General features: G+C 36.3%; 1 protein-coding gene across 8 annotated transcripts in view; it reads left to right on the top strand.

Moving 5' to 3' along the window:
* The window catches only part of IQCB1 (IQ motif containing B1), a 43460-nt gene that overhangs the window by 15821 nt on the left and 9881 nt on the right, over positions 1-17758 (top strand). For 5 of the 8 annotated variants that reach the window (XM_006073411.4, XM_006073409.4, XM_006073408.4 and 2 more), the window contains exons 7-12: positions 1549-1648; positions 7811-7989; positions 10710-10819; positions 11410-11519; positions 15729-15871; positions 17483-17631. In XM_006073411.4, the coding sequence (XP_006073473.3) occupies positions 1549-1648; positions 7811-7989; positions 10710-10819; positions 11410-11519; positions 15729-15871; positions 17483-17631 (791 nt within the window). The remainder of the gene's footprint in view (positions 1-1548; positions 1649-7810; positions 7990-10709; positions 10820-11409; positions 11520-15728; positions 15872-17482; positions 17632-17758) is intronic. The other 3 variants (XM_025284915.3, XM_006073414.4, XM_044942489.2) reach the window with 2 other exon arrangements.

Genomic DNA, 17758 nt, shown 5'->3' with positions numbered 1-17758 from the left:
TTAATGGGAACCTATGCTATTTCTAGACAAACTTAGATAGTGTGTTGTCACCCTGCTTATTTAATTTCTAAGCAGAGTACACCATGTAAAATTCTGGGCTGGATGAAGCACAAACTAGAAATCAAGACTGCTGGGAGAAATATCAATAACCTCATATATGCAGATGACACCACCCTTACGACAGAAAGTGAAGAGGAACTAAAGAACCTCTGGATGAAGGTGAAAGAGGAAAACTGGCTTAAAACTCAATATTCAGAAAACTAAGATCATGGCACCTGGTCCCATCATTTAATGGCAAATAGATGGGGAAATAATGGAAACAGTGAGAGACTTTATTTTCTTGGGCTCCAAAATCACTGCAGATGGTGACTGCAGCCATGAAATTAAAAGACACTTGCTCCTTGGAAGAAAGGCTGTGACAAACCTAGACAGCATATTAAAAAGCAGAGACATCACTTGGCCGACAAAAGTCCGTCTAGGCAAAGCTATGGTTTTTCCAGTAGTCCTGTACAGATGTGAGAGTTAAACCATAAAAGAAGGCTGAGCGCCAAAGAATTGATGCTTTGAAACTGTGGTGTTGGAGAAGACTCTTGGGAGTCCCTTAGACTGCAAGATCAAACCAGTCAGTCCTGAAAGAAATCAACCCTGAATATTCATCGAAAGGACCGATGCTGAAGCTGAAGCACCAATACTTCGGCTACCTGATGTGAAGAGCCAATTCATTGAAAAAGATCCTGATGCTGGGAAAGATTGAGGGCAGGAGAAGGGGATGACAGAGGACAAGATCGCTGGATACATCACTAAGTTGATGGACTTAAGTTTGAGCAAACTCTAGGAGATAGTGAAGGACAGGGAAGCCTGGCGTGCTTCAGTCCATAGCATCACAAAGAGTCTGACATGACTTAGCAATTGAACATAACAACAACCCTGTTCTAGGACATTTTACAGTAGTCTGTGAGAGAATTGTTAGTTTTAACTTTACAGGAGAAGAACATTTTCTGAGAGGTTAAGTGACTTACATAAATAAGCATATAGTGCCGGGTCTTCATAACTGGCTATTCAGAGCCTAAAAATTACAAACCAAATACTCCTCTGGGTAGTTAGTGATTTTATTATTATTTAAGACAAGGTATTAGCAAATATGTTACATTATATAACAATTAAATTTTTAAGTACATGACTGCTGATTATAATCATCTGAACTATTGCTATTCCTTCATATTCTCTTTTTCACAGAAAATGTGATTGTCTTCAATGAAATCACTGTTAGAAAAGGTGACTCAGTTTTAGGATATGTTATATTTTATTTTTAATTTAAGGGAAGATAATGATACATTCTTAGCTTAGTATTTATTTGTAACTGTCCATAAAAATGGAATAACTGCCTTATTATGGTTATGGAAAAAACAAGTATAACTTTATTGCAAAGTATATCAAGGCAGGAAGTTTAGCAGAAATGATTATGCTTTGATCTGGTTTTGAAAAGACAAGTAAATCCCAGTTGTATCATCATAGAATTGTAATCTTTCTTTTTTTCTCTCTTTGTAGTACTGAAAAGTGATCATTTCTTGCGCTTACTGCAAACTGATAATGTTCAAATAGGATCTATGGTCATGACTCTGCTACAGAACATACTGCAGATCAATAGGTGACTTGGCTTTATAAAATATATAGAATTTTTTATTTTTAATGAGAAGCATTGCCAGTTTTACTAAAATCAGTTGTATATGACTTGTACATAACATTTAAGAAGCTTTGTTATTACCATTGTATTTTTTTAATGAATATAAAAAATATAAAATTCAGGATGGGGAACACATGTATACCTGTGGCGGATTCATTTTGATATTTGGCAAAACTAATACAATTATGTAAAGTTTAAAAATAAAATAAAATTAAAAAAAAAAAAAAGAAAGTTTATTACCGAATTTGTATCTTATTTCAGAACTTAAGATTTTAGCCCTATCTCAGTCTTAGAGAAGAAAAATTACTCTGATATCTGAAGGAGAATATTGGGATCACGATAATAAATGACTAATCAAATAGCATCACTGACTCAATGGACATGAATCTGAGCAAACTTGAGGAGATAGTGAAGGACAGGGAAGCCTGGCATGCTGCAGTTTATGAGGTTGCAGAGAGTCAGACACGACTTAGTGACTGAACAATCATGTACTTATTTAGCAGACTGCAAGCTCAGTATTTGCCAAGTGCTATGCCCTTCTAGAGTATAAAAGAAGTTATAGACAAATTTTCCCAGGTTAAAATAGAAAGGCAGAGTAAACACTGTTGAAATCATTGATTTTTTCAGCTCAATATGGATTTGTTAAGTATCTAGTATATGTGCCAAGTATTGTCTATCATTGGATTTATAAAATCAATTAAGATATGAACCTTATCTTCAAATAGCTTACAGTATAGTGGAAGAGACTAATACATAAATACAACTATATTACAGGGTAATGAGGTACAATGTTAATTAAGTATTAAGAGGCACTCCTAAACCAAACTGAGGTGGGGGATACTTCCAGAAGAATGTAACACCTGAGATGAAACTGAGATGAATAGATGAGGAGAATGTAACACTGAGATGAAGGATGAGAAATTAACCAGTAAGGAAAAGAGAAAACAATATTTCTAGGCAGAGGTAACAACATAAGCAAATGCACAGAAATAAGAAACAACATACAGAACGTGAAAAGTAGGCTAGAGTTCTTAAGACAAGATATCATGGAAGAGAGAGCTACACGAAGAACCCCAGAGATCTGCAGAATCCCCTTCAAGTTTTCAGTAGAGTATTGATCAGCACATGCATTTGAGGAAACTACTCGATGTCTTGGAAACAGTAATCCAGAAGGATTAAAAGGAACAGTACCAGAGACTCACACAGAGCTAGAATGCTGCCTGATCCAGCTGCACAACTGGAAAACTTATGAAAAATGGAGCATTAGGTAGAGTACTCAGGATAGTTTCATCTTGGTAGTGGGGAATAATAGCACTAGACTGAGCACTACTGTGGATCATCTAAACAATAAAAGCAAGATCTGAAAGGATCAAATTATTCCCAGTCAATTTCACTTCATGTGGTTATTGAAACTGCCTACATCTTAAAATAGTGTACAAAGGCAGGAAGTTTAGCAGAAATGGTCATACTTTGATTTGGCATTAATAAGATGAGAAAATCAAACTTGTGCCATCATAGAATTTCTGTTTTGATTTCCCCCCCCCTTCCTTTAGTAATAAAAAGTAATCATTTCTTGCAGGAATCATTTCTGCAAACTGATGATGTTCAGATAGGATCTATAGTCATAACTATGTATAAAATTCTAGAAAATGTAAACTAATTTATAGTGACAGAGGTGTAAATAAGGTACCAGGGAGGGTAAGTGGAGAAGGAGTACAGTGAAACAAAAGGAAACTTTAAGGGGTGATGGATATATTCATTATCTTTATTGCAATGGGGGAATGTCAAAACTTACCAAATTATACATTTAAATATGTGCAGTTTGCTGTATATCAGTTATACTTTAATGAAGCTGGTCAAAATAAAAAAATCATCATGTCTTAATGAACATTTTGATATGGAATGAAATAAAAGATGAATTCAGGTATGATACCAAGTTTTCTGTATTGAATAATAGACAGTGGTATCAGTTCAGTTGCTCAGTCATGTCTGACTCTCTGCGACCCCATGGACTGCAGCACACAGGCTTCCCAGTCTATCACCAGATCCCAGAACTTACTCAAACTCATGTCCATCAAGTCAGTGATGCCATCCAACCATCTCACCCTCTGTTCTTCCTTTGTCCTCCTGCCTCCGTTCTTTCCCGGCATCAGGGTCTTCTGAGTCAGTTCTTCTCATCAGGTGGCCAAAGTACTGGAGTTTCAGCTTCAGCATCAGTCCTTCCAATGAATATTCAGGACAGATTTCCTTTACAATTGACTGATTTGATCTCCTTGCAGTCCAAAGGACTCTGAAGAGTCTTCTCCAACACCACAGTTCCAAAGCATCAATTCTTGGGCACTCAGCGTTTTTTATAGTCCAACTCTCACAACCATACATGACTACTGGAAAAACCATAGCTTTGAGTTGGCAGACCTTTGTTGGCAAAGTAACGTCTCTGTTTTTTAATATGCCTTCTACGTTTGTCACAGCTTTTTTTCCCAAGGAGCAAGCATCTTTTAATTTCATGGCTGCAGTCACCATCTGCAGTGATTCTGGAGCCCAAGAAAATAAAGTCTGTCACTGTTTCCATTATTTCCCCATCTATTTGCCCTGAAATGATGGGACCAGGTGCCACGATCTTAGTTTTCTGAATGTTGAGTTTTAAACCAACTTTTTCACTTTCCTCTTTGACTTTCTTCAAGAGGCTCTTTAGTTCCTCTTCGCTTTCTGCCATAAGGGTGGTGTCATCTGAATTTCTGAGGTTATTGATATTTTCCTAGCAATCTTGATTTCAGCTTGTGCTTCATCCAGTCCGGCATTTTGCATGGTGTACTCTGCATAGACGTTAAATAAGCAGGGTGACGATATACAGCCTTGATGTACTCCTTTTCCTATTTGGAACCAGTCTGTTGTTCCATGTCCAGTTCTAACTTGCTTCTTGACCTGCATACAGATTTCTCAGGAGGCAGGTCAGATGGCCTGGTATTCCCATCTCTTGAAGAATTTTCCACAGTTTGTTGTGATCCACATAGTCAAAGGCTTTGGTATTGTCAGTAAAGCAGAAGTAGATGTTTTTCTGGAGCTCTCTTGCTTTTTCTATGATCCAATGGATGTTGGCAATTTGATCTCTGGTTCCTCTTCACATACTGTTGAAGCCTGACTTGGAGAATTTTAACCATTACTTTGCTAGCATGTGAGATGAGTGCAATTGTGTGGTAGTTTGAGCATTCTTTGGCATTGCCTTTCTTTGGGATTGGAATGAAAACTGACCTTTTCCAGTCCTGTGGCCACTGCTGAGTTTTCCAAATTTGTTGGCATATTGAGTGCATCACTTTCACAGCATCATCTTTTAGGATCTGGAATTCCATCACCTCCACTAGCATTCGTAGTGATGCTTCCTAAGTCCCACTTTACTCCTCATTCCAGGATGTCTGGCTTTAGGTGGGTGATCACACTAGCATGATTATCTGGGTCATGAAGATCTTTGTTCTATAGTTCTTCTGTGTATTCTTACCACCTCTTCTTAGCCAAAACAGATTCAATATTGGTTTGTCCAACATAGACAGATATGTTCAGCAGGCAGAGAAATAAGAGTGCATGCAAAGATTTGTACACACAAATGTTTATAGCAGCTTTATCTATAATAGTCAAAGACAAGACAACTCAAATGTCCACTGACAGTGAATAGGACTTGTGGAAGAGATCTGGACTAGAATTATGGACTTACGAGTTATCAGGCTAAAAAGTATAGTTAAAAACATGAGAGAAGAGCTCAGTGAAAAATATGAATTGAGTAAGAAAAGAAATTGGCCCAAAATGGAATCCTAGGGAGTAACCTTTTAGGGGTGTACTGGAAAGCCTACAAAGAAGACAGAAAAAAAAAAAAAAAGGTCAAAAATCTGTAAACAGAGGATGGAAGAGGACTACAACAACCTTTTTCCACAAAAGCTGAATAGTGGAAAATATCAGTTATAAATGTTCATGGTTATTTTTTCTAACTGGACAAAAGTTTATTTATATTTTTGAGTAACAGTCTGTTTGCATTGCTCTCAGATAAGAATCCTTGCCATTATTTGCTTTCTACAAGCCAGCATCTGCTTTTTTTTTTCTTTTTTAAATTGGTAGAAAATTGCTTTACAGTGCAGTGTTGGTTTCTGTCATACAACAACATGAATCAGTCATAATTATATATATCCCCTCCCTCCTGAACCTTCCTCCTGTCCCCACAGGTCACTTCTCTAGGTCATCACAGAGTGCCAGGCTGGGGTCCCTTTGTTATATAGCAAATTCCCAGTGACTATCTGTTTTACACATGATAGTTGTAAATATGTCAATACTACTTTCTCAGTTCATTCCACCCTCAACTTGCACCACTGTGTCCACAAGTCATTCACTGCTAAGTTCATCAGTACCATTTTTCTAGATTCCATATATATGCATTAATATATAATACTTGTTTTTCTCTTTCTGACTTGTTTCACTCTGTGTAAGAGGCTTTAGGTTCATCCACTTCACTACAACTGACTCAAATTCATTCCTTTTTATGGCTGAGTAATAATTTATTGTTTATACATATTCTTTTTTATTACATCTTTTTTAATAATTAAGTTTAGTTTTAATGGAAGGATAATTGCTCTACAATATTGTTTTGGTTTCTGCCAAACATCAACATGAATTAGCCATAGGTATACCTGTGTCCTCTCTCTTGAACCTCCCTCCCACCTCTGTCCCTATCCCACCCCTCTAGGTTGTTACAGAGCCCCAGTTTGAGTTCCCTGAGTCACACAGCAAATCCTATTGGCTATCTGTTTTACATATGGTAATATATATATGTTTTGTGTTACTCTCTCCATACATCCCATCCTCTCCTTCCTCCCCACCCCACTGCCCTATGTCTCTAAGTCTGTTCTCTTATGTCCTGTCTGCATTGCTACCCTGCAAATAGGTTCAACCGTACCATCTTTCTAGATTCCATATATATGTGTTAATATACGACATTTGTTTTTCTCTTTCTGACCTAGTTCACTTTGTATAATATGCTCTATGTTCATCCACCTTATTAGAACTGACTCAAATGTGTTCCTTTTTATGGCTGAGTAACATTCCATTGTATATATATTACCACAGCTTCCTTACCCCTTCATCTGTCAGTGGACACCTAGGCTGCTTCCATGTCCTAGCTATTATAAATACTGCTGCAATGAACATTGGGATACATGTGTCTTTTAGAATTGCAATTTTCTTGGGGAGTATGCCCAGGAGTGGGATTGCTAGGTCATACTGTAGATTTATTCATAGTTTTTTAAGGAATCTCCATACTGTTTTCCATAATGGTTGTGTCAGTTTACATTCCCACCAACAGTGCAGGAGGGTTCCCTTTTCTCCACATCCTCTCCAGCATTTATTGTTTTGTAGATTTTTTGGTGATAGCCATTCTGACTGGTGTGAGGTGATACCTCATTGTAGTTTTGATTTGTATTTCTGTAATAATGAGCAATGTTGAGCATCTTTTTATGCAATACCTACTTTTACAGAATTATAAAATATTCTAATCAGTAGTAAATGGATAATCAAAGGAACATACCCCTAGAAAATCATATACTCCTTGGTGGGGTGAGTAAAAGGACATCTAGTAATCCCTTTTGACTGTTTCTAAGTTTCAGATAATTTTTCATGACATCAGTAATGCAACATGAAGTTGTTGTGTAATGACGGAATACTAAAAGAAAAATTTCCTCCTAAGTACATGATAATTGATTTTCTATAACATGTTTGTCTTCATCCATCATTAAGCAATGAACCATGTACTTACTGTCCTGTGATTTTCCTTTTATTATTGCTTGAAACTGTTGAACCATCTGTTTACTATTTTGCACATTAATCTTTCTCCAATAATTGATTGCAGGTTTCTTTGACTACTTTGTATTCACTATTTTACTTGGCATGGTGCCTTACATACAATAAGAATTCAATTAGTTGATGTAATGTGATATATTCTTGAAACTAAGCTAGCCACTTAAAATATTGGTTAATTTCCTGGATCAGTCCATAGACATTAAGTTGCTGCACCTTTTTTGTTTAATTTGTTGTGATACTGATGCATCATTTAGTAATGGTACATTTTTTATTCTTTTATTCTATTAGTGGTGATTTACTCAGAATAGAAGGGAAAATCCTGCATTCAATTTTAGATGAAGTTGTTTTCAAACTTTTATCAACTCCTAGTCCAGTCATAAGAGGTACTGCTACAAAGCTACTACTGTTGATGGCTGAATCCCATCAGGAAATTTTGATTTTACTGAGACTGAGTGCCTGCTACAAAGGTAATACATACATTCTTTCTTTTCTTGAGATTTTTAAAAAGAACATTTTTATTGATGGTATATGGAAAACAAAATACCTGTGTTGTGAAAAAGTCATTAACTAAAGCGTGCAGATAAAAACTCTGTCACAACAGGTAACAATTCAGGGGAAAAACTATATAATCCAGCCATCTTCATATCTCAACAGATGGCATATGATACTTTATCGATGAGGTTACAATGAATAATTTGCTCCCTTCCTCACAAAAGATTGTGTGTTGAATATGCCATATAGTGTAATAACATAATGATCGAAAAGATCAGTGATCTTCCCTAACTTTATTGAGAAAATAGAGCTTTGCTTGAGAGCTTGACAGCCTTTTAATCTTTACATCATTTAATAATTACTCTTTACCTCCTATACTGCCTTTCCTCAAAGACAAAAAAAATCCCCATCACCCCCAAAATCATGTGAATAAAAATTCAGAAACGAGAAGGAAAGGGTTCAGTGTATTACCGTTACCTTATGATAGCTTTTCTTTAATTGAGCATTTACTATATGTCAGATACTATTCTGCATACCTTATGTGTATTAGAATATTTAATATTCATAACAACCCTGTGAGATGTTTGCTATCCTCATTATATAGCAGTGGAAACAAAAGTGTGGAACATGTAGGTAGTTATCCAAAATCACTCAGTTGTTTTTTTTTCCAACTGCTAAGCAAAGTTTAATGTGAGCTTTTATTTCTTTGTTAGGCAGAGTCATGAATTCATTACAATATATTTTCTTATTCAATATGGGCAAGAAATAGGTTTCTAGTTCATTAAGTATCTTATTAATATAGGGTTATATATTAATAATAATAATTTATATTATATATTGGAGAAGGAAATGGCAACCCACTCCAGTATTCTTGCCTGGAGAATCCCTTGGACAGAGAAGCCTAGCCAGGCTGTAGCCCATGGGGTCACAAAGAGTCGGACAAGACTGAGCAACTAACTATATTGTATATAAAATTTCAAGAATTAGAATACAATGTGATATATTTAATGGACTTCCCAGGTAGTAGTGGTAAAGAATCCACCTGCCAATGCAGGAGACACAAGAGATGCAAGTTCAATCCTTGGTTGAGAACATCCCCTGGAGGAGGGCATGGAAATCCACTCAAGTATTGTTCCCTGGAAAATGCTATGGACAGAGGAGTCTCGCAGGCTACAGTCCATAGGGTTTCAAAGAGTCTGTCGGACATAACTGAAGTGACTTAATACACACAGACGTGAGTGACTTACCTTACTTGAGTCATTACTGTGAACTTTGTGAGAGAGAAGTCCCAGTAATAAAACTCTAGATGATACTATGCTGCTGCTGCTAAGTTGCTTCAGTCGTGTCTGACTCTGTGCAACCCCATAGACGGCAGCCCACCAGGCTCCCCCGTCCCTGGGATTCTCCAGGCAAGGACACTGGAGTGGGTTGCCATTTCCTTTTCCAATGCATGAAAGTGAAAAGTGAAAGTGAAGTCACTCAGTCGTGTCCGACTCTTGGCGACCTCATGGACTGCAGCCTACCAGGCTCCTCCATCCATGGGATTTTCCAGGCAAGAGTACTGGAGTGGGTTGCCATTGCCTTCTCCAGGTACTATGCTAGATACGTATTATTTCTGTAATTTTATTTCTTCTATAGAAATGTGAATGCCCAACAGAGTTCATTATAAAGGAATTCTATCTTAATCTGTCTCCCTTTCTTTTCTCAACAGTAGAACTTATTCAATTTCCTCAAGATATTTTACAGTTATTAATACTGTTGAGAACTTGAGTCTTAAAGTAGAAGACATGGAAAGACCCATATATTGCTATGCTGTGCTTAGATACTCAGTCGTGTCCAACTCTTTGCAACTCCCTGGACTGTAGCCCTCCAGGCTCCTCTGTCCATGGGTATTCTCCAGGCAAGAATACTGGAGTGAGTTGCCATTTCCTCCTCCAGGGGATCTTCCCAATCTAGGGATCCCAGGTCTCCTGCATTGCAGGCGGATTCTTCAGCATCTGAGCCCCCAAGGGGAAGCCCAGTTGTACACTCCAAGCCCATTCTCTTGCTTATGTATATTGCACACATACATTATAATAATCATTCCTCCATGCCTTAGAAATAGTACTTATTTTGTAACTTACATTACTACTCAGTTTTAATTTGGGATGGAAGTGCAGTATTTTAATGTTATGACACTTCTGAATAAATGCTCAGGAGCCTATTAATTAACCCCATATTACATACATTGTTGATATTTTTATTTAATAATAACTTCCTTTAATTAATAGTAACTAATAGCCTGCTTCAGTACTTCCACAGGATAGGCATTTACTCAGTATATAGTCAACATCTTTTAAAAATGTTCTTGTGTAAGGTTTTTAAGTTGGAACAGGAAAAAATATATATATAACTTTATCCTTTGACTTAGCATAATGATTCCACTCTCCTCTCTGTTTTTTCTAATTAAAGAGATTGACTAAGCAGATTTTGCATCAGATCTCACAAGTAAATACCTCAGAACTGTTAGGACAGTGGAAAATCTTAAAGACCTCTATCTAGAAGTTTTTGAGAAAAAGAAAAAGAAAAATCATGTTATTAATCTTGTTATTTTCATTTGTTTCTAAACTAGACATTTTAACCTCAAATTAATTCTGATTAGATAACAAAATCATATTTTATTATTAATAGCTATGCCTTTGTTATTCCATTTCAGGACTTAGAAGTCTACTAAATAAACAAGAACCTGGGACAGAGTTTAGTCAAGAACTTAGACAGCTCATTGGTCTTTTAAGCCCTAAGGCCTATCAGGAAGTAAAAGACCAGGTATTGAATTATAAAAATAATTTGCATGATATTTCAGTAAATAATTTAGTTTGAAAATACTGGCTAGTGGTAGTCTCCTGAATCTTTTATTTGCTTTCTCTCCCCCTTCCTTTACTTATTCTCCCCTAAAATCCAGAGCAGCTATTGTTTGATGAGAAAAGTTGTTTTATGATCTAAATTATTAACCCTAGAGCCTTTTTTTTTAATCTATACAGAGTCCTTCGTACCCTTGTATCTTTGAATAAGTGAAGCTAAGCATCAGAAGGGAAGCAAAGATGTTAAAGCATTAAATAAGCAAAATTGTGAAATCCCTGTAATGAGAATGGAAGTGATATTAATTAGGGAGAATTTGAAGCTGACCAGACTGCATCTTGAATACCTTTTAGATACTGCCTAACTGAGCCTCCTTTGGGAGATGAGGTTTAATATTCTTAGGCTGTTCCTCTCCTGGGTTTATACAAATGTTGCCTTCTGCTCAACTTATTAAAGATGGAGATTAATACTTGCCCAGGCTGATATTTTAAGAAGTAAACTTCTAAAAACAACTTGCCTAGGGATGTCTTTAAATTAATTCTGGCCTTTAATTTCAGAAACAACATAAAGCAGCTTGCTTGATTCAAGCTTATTGGAAGGGTTTCCAGACTAGAAAGAGACTGAAGAAACTTCCATCTGCTGTGATTACTTTGCAGAGGAGTTTCAGGTAAAAAATTTGGGTGAGAGGATTGATGATCTGAGAGGGCTGCAGCTGCTGCTAAGTCGCTTCAGTCGTGTCTGACTCTGTGTGACCCCATAGACGGCAGCCCACCAGGCTCCCCCGTCCCTGGGATTCTCCAGCAAGAACACTGGAGTGGGTTGCTATTTCCTTCTCCAGTGCATGAAAGTGGAAAGTGAAAGTGAAGTCGCTCAGTCATGTCCGACTCTTCAGCGACCCCATGGACTGCAGCCCACCAGGCTCCTCCGTCCATGGGATTTTCCAGGCAAGAGTACTGGAGTGGGGTGCCATTGCCTTCTCCCTGAAAGGGCTAGATATATCTTATTAGAGTATAGCTGAGTGAAAACTTAGAGTTTTTTTTTCTTTTTCAATATTCTAGTGTATTTCTTTCATCCTTGCTTCATACATTTCTGAGTGCCAGCACTTCATTAACCTTATTATACTTTCAAAAGCAGAGGACATAACATAAAACAGGAATCTAATGTAACAAATACCTAATCCTATTCACTTAAGACTTTTGTGAGCCAGGTCTACAGAGGGAGCCAGTAATGGTCAATATCTCATTAAACCCTTAAAACCAAAAGTTGCCATAATTGTTCAAATGTAATTATGGTAAAAATGTGTATGAATATTAAAAAGCTTAAGTATATTAACCTGATTTTCCTCAGTAAATATGTCATGGATAGATTTGGCCATTGACGTATGACATAGTTTGACATTTATCTCTATTTCAAGTAGACTAAAAATGAAATAATGAAGTCGTGGCCCAGTTTTTACATGACTACATCTAGATTCTTAGAGGCAATAAAAAGAACATACACACATGCCACACACGTATGAGTTAGCTCCTAGGTCATTGTTGATAAATTGGAGCCATCTCAGAGATGTTTACATGTAACCTAACTTAAAGCTAAATTTTAGTTCACTGAAGTGTCACTTGCATATTCCAGAAGTCAGTGTTTTTTTAAGAAAACTGAAACTATTTTAATAACTGCAGCTGTGTTTCTCAGTTACAAACATGTTTTAAAATAGTGAACTAAAATAGGCTGCATGAAGAAACACCTGTGAGATGGCCCTGCTTTATCATTAATGACGTTAGGAGCTAAGTTGTTTGTATCTGTGTTTTCTTTCAGTTGCCTCTAAGAACCTGTGTGGATCAGTGGTAGGTATTGAAGCCACTCTGGCTGTGTCCCTTAATGGACATTCTTTTCATTGGTAAAAGTTTCCTTCAGAGAAGACTTAAAAAGTTAACTGATATCATTGGGCATGAATTTCGTTGGTAGCAAAAAAGCTACCAATGGAATTTTTAAACATGTAATTTTTTAAACATGTTTCAAGTGCCTAATATATTCCAGAGCCAACCTAGGTATTGGGAGAGTTGAACAGACTTGAGTTTGTATCCCTCTTCAGCAGCTTACAGGCTGAATGATCTTGGACAAGTTTCCCTACCTCCCTTAGCTTCACATTTCCCATCTATAAGGTGGGATAATTGTCTGTGTAACTCACAAGATTAAAATAATAGAAATTTTTTTAGCATGTTACTGGGCACTGAGAATGTGGTAGGGAGGGAAATGCACATTTTTTGCCATTGAAGATTTACATATCTAATTAGGCAGACAGATCTATTAAATAAATAGTACACATGAGAGGCAAGTGTAATCCATTCAGGCATTGCTCAAGGTTTATTGTGTATCTTACCTGCTGTTTCTTTAAAAATATTAATTATTTCTTTGGTGAAATAAATTTGGGAAATGATGGATATTTTGAGAGTCACAATATATTGTTTACAAGAGTCTGAGATGTTCTTGGTATAGCTTTACCTTTGTAGTGAACTCAGGTAGAATAGTTACCACTCATGAATTCTACCTACTATCATTTTCAGCTGTACATCCTCTTACAGTTAAAGGTGCCCCTGTGCCGTGGATTCAGACCTTTAATGTTTAGTCTTACAGTAGTTGCCAAATTTGCCAGTCTATTTTCCTTTGCAATATTAAAAAATCTATTTAAAAGCATCCTAGAATTACAGACTTTGTCCACTTAGAAGTGTATCTATGGAATCTAATTAATAGTCCACTGTTTAAAATAGAAATTCCATTTCTTTATGTAGCAACACCAGAGTGGTTATAAATATATCTCTTAAAAGGCATTTTCCATGAGGCCAAAATTGCTTAAATCTCACTTTACAATGTTTTTAATTTTTTAAACTCCAGTTTGCTCCAGGCTTGAGCACCTTTCCTCTTCTATTAGTTGCAACAGTTTATGCAAATTTCTTTTGCTTCCTTTGTAGCTGGGCTTTCTGCAAAGGTTATTTCTGTCTCTCTGTGGTCAGGTCATTATCTCAGAGTAATTTCCCTCCCCCATGTTTTTTTGGGGGAGGGACTGCCCACCACTCATAATCATGGACCTAGATTCATCAGAGCTTTGGATTAAACAAGAGATACTCTGTTATAGTCACACTCTTTTTAAAGCATTTTCTTGGGGCTTTCTTTTTTATTTAATCATTTTTCATGGTCAGAAACTTCATTTTCTGTTAAAATTTCGTTTTCTGCCCTTTTCCTCAGCAAGGTTTTCTGAAGCAGCTAACAGCCGTCTCAGTTACTCTCAGGAAAGCTCACAATTTGCCTACCTCTAACATGGTGCTGGTATTTAAATTATCTTATTTGTTTTACTTATAGGGGAAGAAAACAATTTTTTTCCCTCTATCTATTTAGGTTCATTGGTTGGGGTCATGAAGACTATACTGACAGAAACAAAAACAGATTAACAAAAGAAAAACAATTTCTTAACGTGTGAAGCACACATCACATGAAGAAACCTGACATGATGCATAACTTAAGAGGTGGTTAGAATTGGGGTTTATATAGTTCTTGCTTTCTGAGATGGCCCACACTCTGTCAGTGGAATGTGTTTCTCCCAGGGTTGTTCTAGCCTTTTGAGACAGACCGTGTTCTGTCTATGTAATGTGTATCTCTCCAATAAATCCACTTCTTACCTAAAAAAAAGAAAAGAACTTGGGCTTAATTTTATATATATAATATATATATTGTATATGTATATATATATATAAAGAATAATTTATAGAGAAGTGACAGGTGAAAAGAAAAGGTTTTTAGGCTTCTAAGGACAGTGAACTGTGGGAAGGTAAGTATATTGGGGAAAGTAAATATGTTGGGGAACTAACTAATGAAAGATATGTGTTATTTGTGCAGGTTCATCTTAGCATAACTTTCCATCTTCATGGCCAAACCTTGGGAGGAAAAGTTTGTGACAGTCCTCATTTCTCAGGTGTTTCTGCTTTTAGTCAGTTAAGAGACACTCTGGGAAGAAGTCTTTCTATGCTTCGTCATTCTCTTTTGCCCCCAGCTCAAAACAGTCTTTATGCCAAAGTGGCATATTCCACTACCTTTCAACTTCCCCTTGAAATTGATCTCAAAGGCATAACTGTGTCTCTTTGTTTGCCTTAGGGACAGTGATTATAGGCAGCAATCACTCAGATAAATGTTGGTTGAGTTAAATGAACAAAATCCTTTAAATGCTTCTTTGAAATTTTAATTTTTTCATAGTTTATAGAATTCCATCCAGTGAATGAACCAGAATTTATTTATATAACTCACTGTTGTAGGATATGGGCTTCCCTCGTGTCTCAATGGTAAAGAATCCACCTGCCAGTGCAGGAGATGCAGGTTCAATCCCTGGGTCAGGAAGATCCCCTGGAGTAAGAAATGGTAACCCACTCCGGTGTTCTTGTTTAGGAAATCCCATGGACAGAGGAGCCTGGTGGGCTATGACTTAACGACTAAACAGCAACAACATTGTAGGACATATGGTTTGTTTTCAACTTGTTAACTATTGTAATGCTGTGGAGAAAATCCTTGAACATAAATATTGACATATGTATCAGATTTTTCCTTAAGGAGTATTAGAAATGGAATTAATTGGTTATGATTTTTAAGGTGTTTGATACATATTTTAAATATTTCTCCAGAAAAAAATTTGATGCATATATCCAAATATTTCTTCAGAAATGTTATACACGCAGCACATGAAAACTTTTTTCATCATATTCTAACTACACTTTAAAAATTTTTTTGCTCTCTGTACTTACATGATTACTAGCGAGGTTAAGCCTTTTTACATATACTTCTTGAGTAGATATATGATTATGAAAATTATGTGTACTTAATGTTTCCGTCATAGATCTAAACGAACAAAGATGTTAATGAAGCTAAGTAGACAGAAGGAAGAAGAGGACCACAGATTACAGCTGCAAATTCAAAGGCAGAGAGCCATGAGACTTTCCCGAGAAATACGGCTGAATATGCTTGAAATAGTTCATCCAGGTGTGTGGCATTATCAGTTTATAAGCATAAGATTGATAGGGTAGCTTTTGATAAACCAAATTTCCTAGCTACCTGATGAGTTAATTTTTAAATGTGGACCTTTACCCCTGTTTCAACTTTTTCAGGTAAATCTTTATAAATCTCTTCAGTCAAAAAAAAAAAAATTCTTATTTTTTTCTGATTAGACTTACTAGTTGATGATGAGCAATCTCTCCACTAATTTTTCTTAATTTTCAGATAAATCAATGACACATAAAATTTTATGCTTAAAGATAGATGTCTTTGACATAAAGAAAGAACCCCTTGAACTTAAGTAAGGTGTTAGAATATTGCTACATTCTGCCCTCAGAACTTAACTCATGCCTCAGTACAAACCCAGTGACACCTTCTTGCCATCTTTGACACACAAAGCTGAAATTAATATTAAAGTGTAGCCTGGGAAATCTGAGTCATTTCAAGATTCCTTTTTTATTCTTCTTCCCCTTCCTACTACTTATTCCTAGTATCCCTCAATAGCCTCTTACTTTTCTTCCTTTGCCTTAAATATAGATCTTTCCCAGGGTTCCTTCTTTACCCCATTATTCTCATATTGCTCTTCCTGGGGTATCCCATCCATAACTGTAGTTTCAATTATCAAATGAGTGCTTAGCATTCTTAAGTCTTGTCTGCATCCTCACCCTTTTTCCTAAGATCTAGATCAGCCCTACCCAACAGAACTTTCTACAAAGTGAAATGTTCTTTGTCTACACTGTTCAGTAAAGTGTCAATGGATAGAGATAGCTGTTGACTTGAAATGTGGCTAGTGCACTTGAGGGCCTTAAATTTTATTTTATTGTCTTTAAGTAGCCATTTGTGACTAGTGCTTACTACATTGAACAGCACAGCTCTGTAGCCAGGTGCTTATTGATTAGCTTTACTTAGATAGCCACAAGCATCCCCAAAGCTAATCATTATCTGTCCCCACAGATTTCCACTTCCTGTATTTCTAATCTCTCAGGTAATTGCACCAGCAGTCTACTCAATGTCCCATCTGTGAGATCCTGGAATTTTTTCCCCTCCCTCCACATGTAGTTCACTACTAAGTCCTATGAATTTTGGCACTATCTCCCAAATATATCCCTTTTAATTTTTAAAATTAAAATTTTTTTAAATTTAAAATTTAAAAATTAAATTAGCTACTGTGAACCCTAGGATATATGCTGACCAATTGCTAGAAACTAAAAAGAAAATTATCTGTAGAACCAAATGAGTGACTAAAGAGAAATTTAGAACCATACAGAGTAAGTAACGTATATGCACAATGTGCCCTTTCCTTTTGGTGGTACTGAATGACTTTCTATTTACTTAGGATTCTTTTTTTCTAAATATTCTTGCTATTGGATTTTTAGTCCTTTCTCATTCCTAGGATTCAAAATAATTATGTGAGTCTTTTTTCTAAAGAAGATGCATAAACTGAGAAGGCTTTTGGAGCTCTTGTAAAGTAATAGAATTGGGAAAATCATATTGAAAATAATTAAAGGACTACAAGATTGTTGCTTTGATTGTCCTGATTCTAGAATTTGAGAAAGCATAGAAGTGAGTATGTTGTAATAGTGTCTGTCATCTTTGTAGGTCAGGTGGAAAAACATAATCGGGAAATAGAAGAGAAATCAGCATTGATTATCCAGAAACATTGGAAAGGGTACAGGGAAAGGAAAAATTTTCGCCAACAGAGGCCATCTCTTACGGAATATAAAGCGGCTGTCATACTTCAGAGAGCAGTAAGTCTGATGTAGTAAAAAGAGTACTGGATTAGTAGGCAGAGACATAGGTTCAAACTTGACTTTTGCTGTTTACCTGCTGTAAAGTCTTGGTTAAGTCTTTTAACTTAGTTTTTTCTAAGCCTTT

The sequence above is a fragment of the Bubalus bubalis genome, chromosome 1 (assembly GCF_019923935.1).
Source record: "Bubalus bubalis isolate 160015118507 breed Murrah chromosome 1, NDDB_SH_1, whole genome shotgun sequence".
Lineage (NCBI taxonomy): Eukaryota > Metazoa > Chordata > Mammalia > Artiodactyla > Bovidae > Bubalus > Bubalus bubalis.
This window is presented reverse-complemented; position numbering and strand designations above follow the sequence as displayed.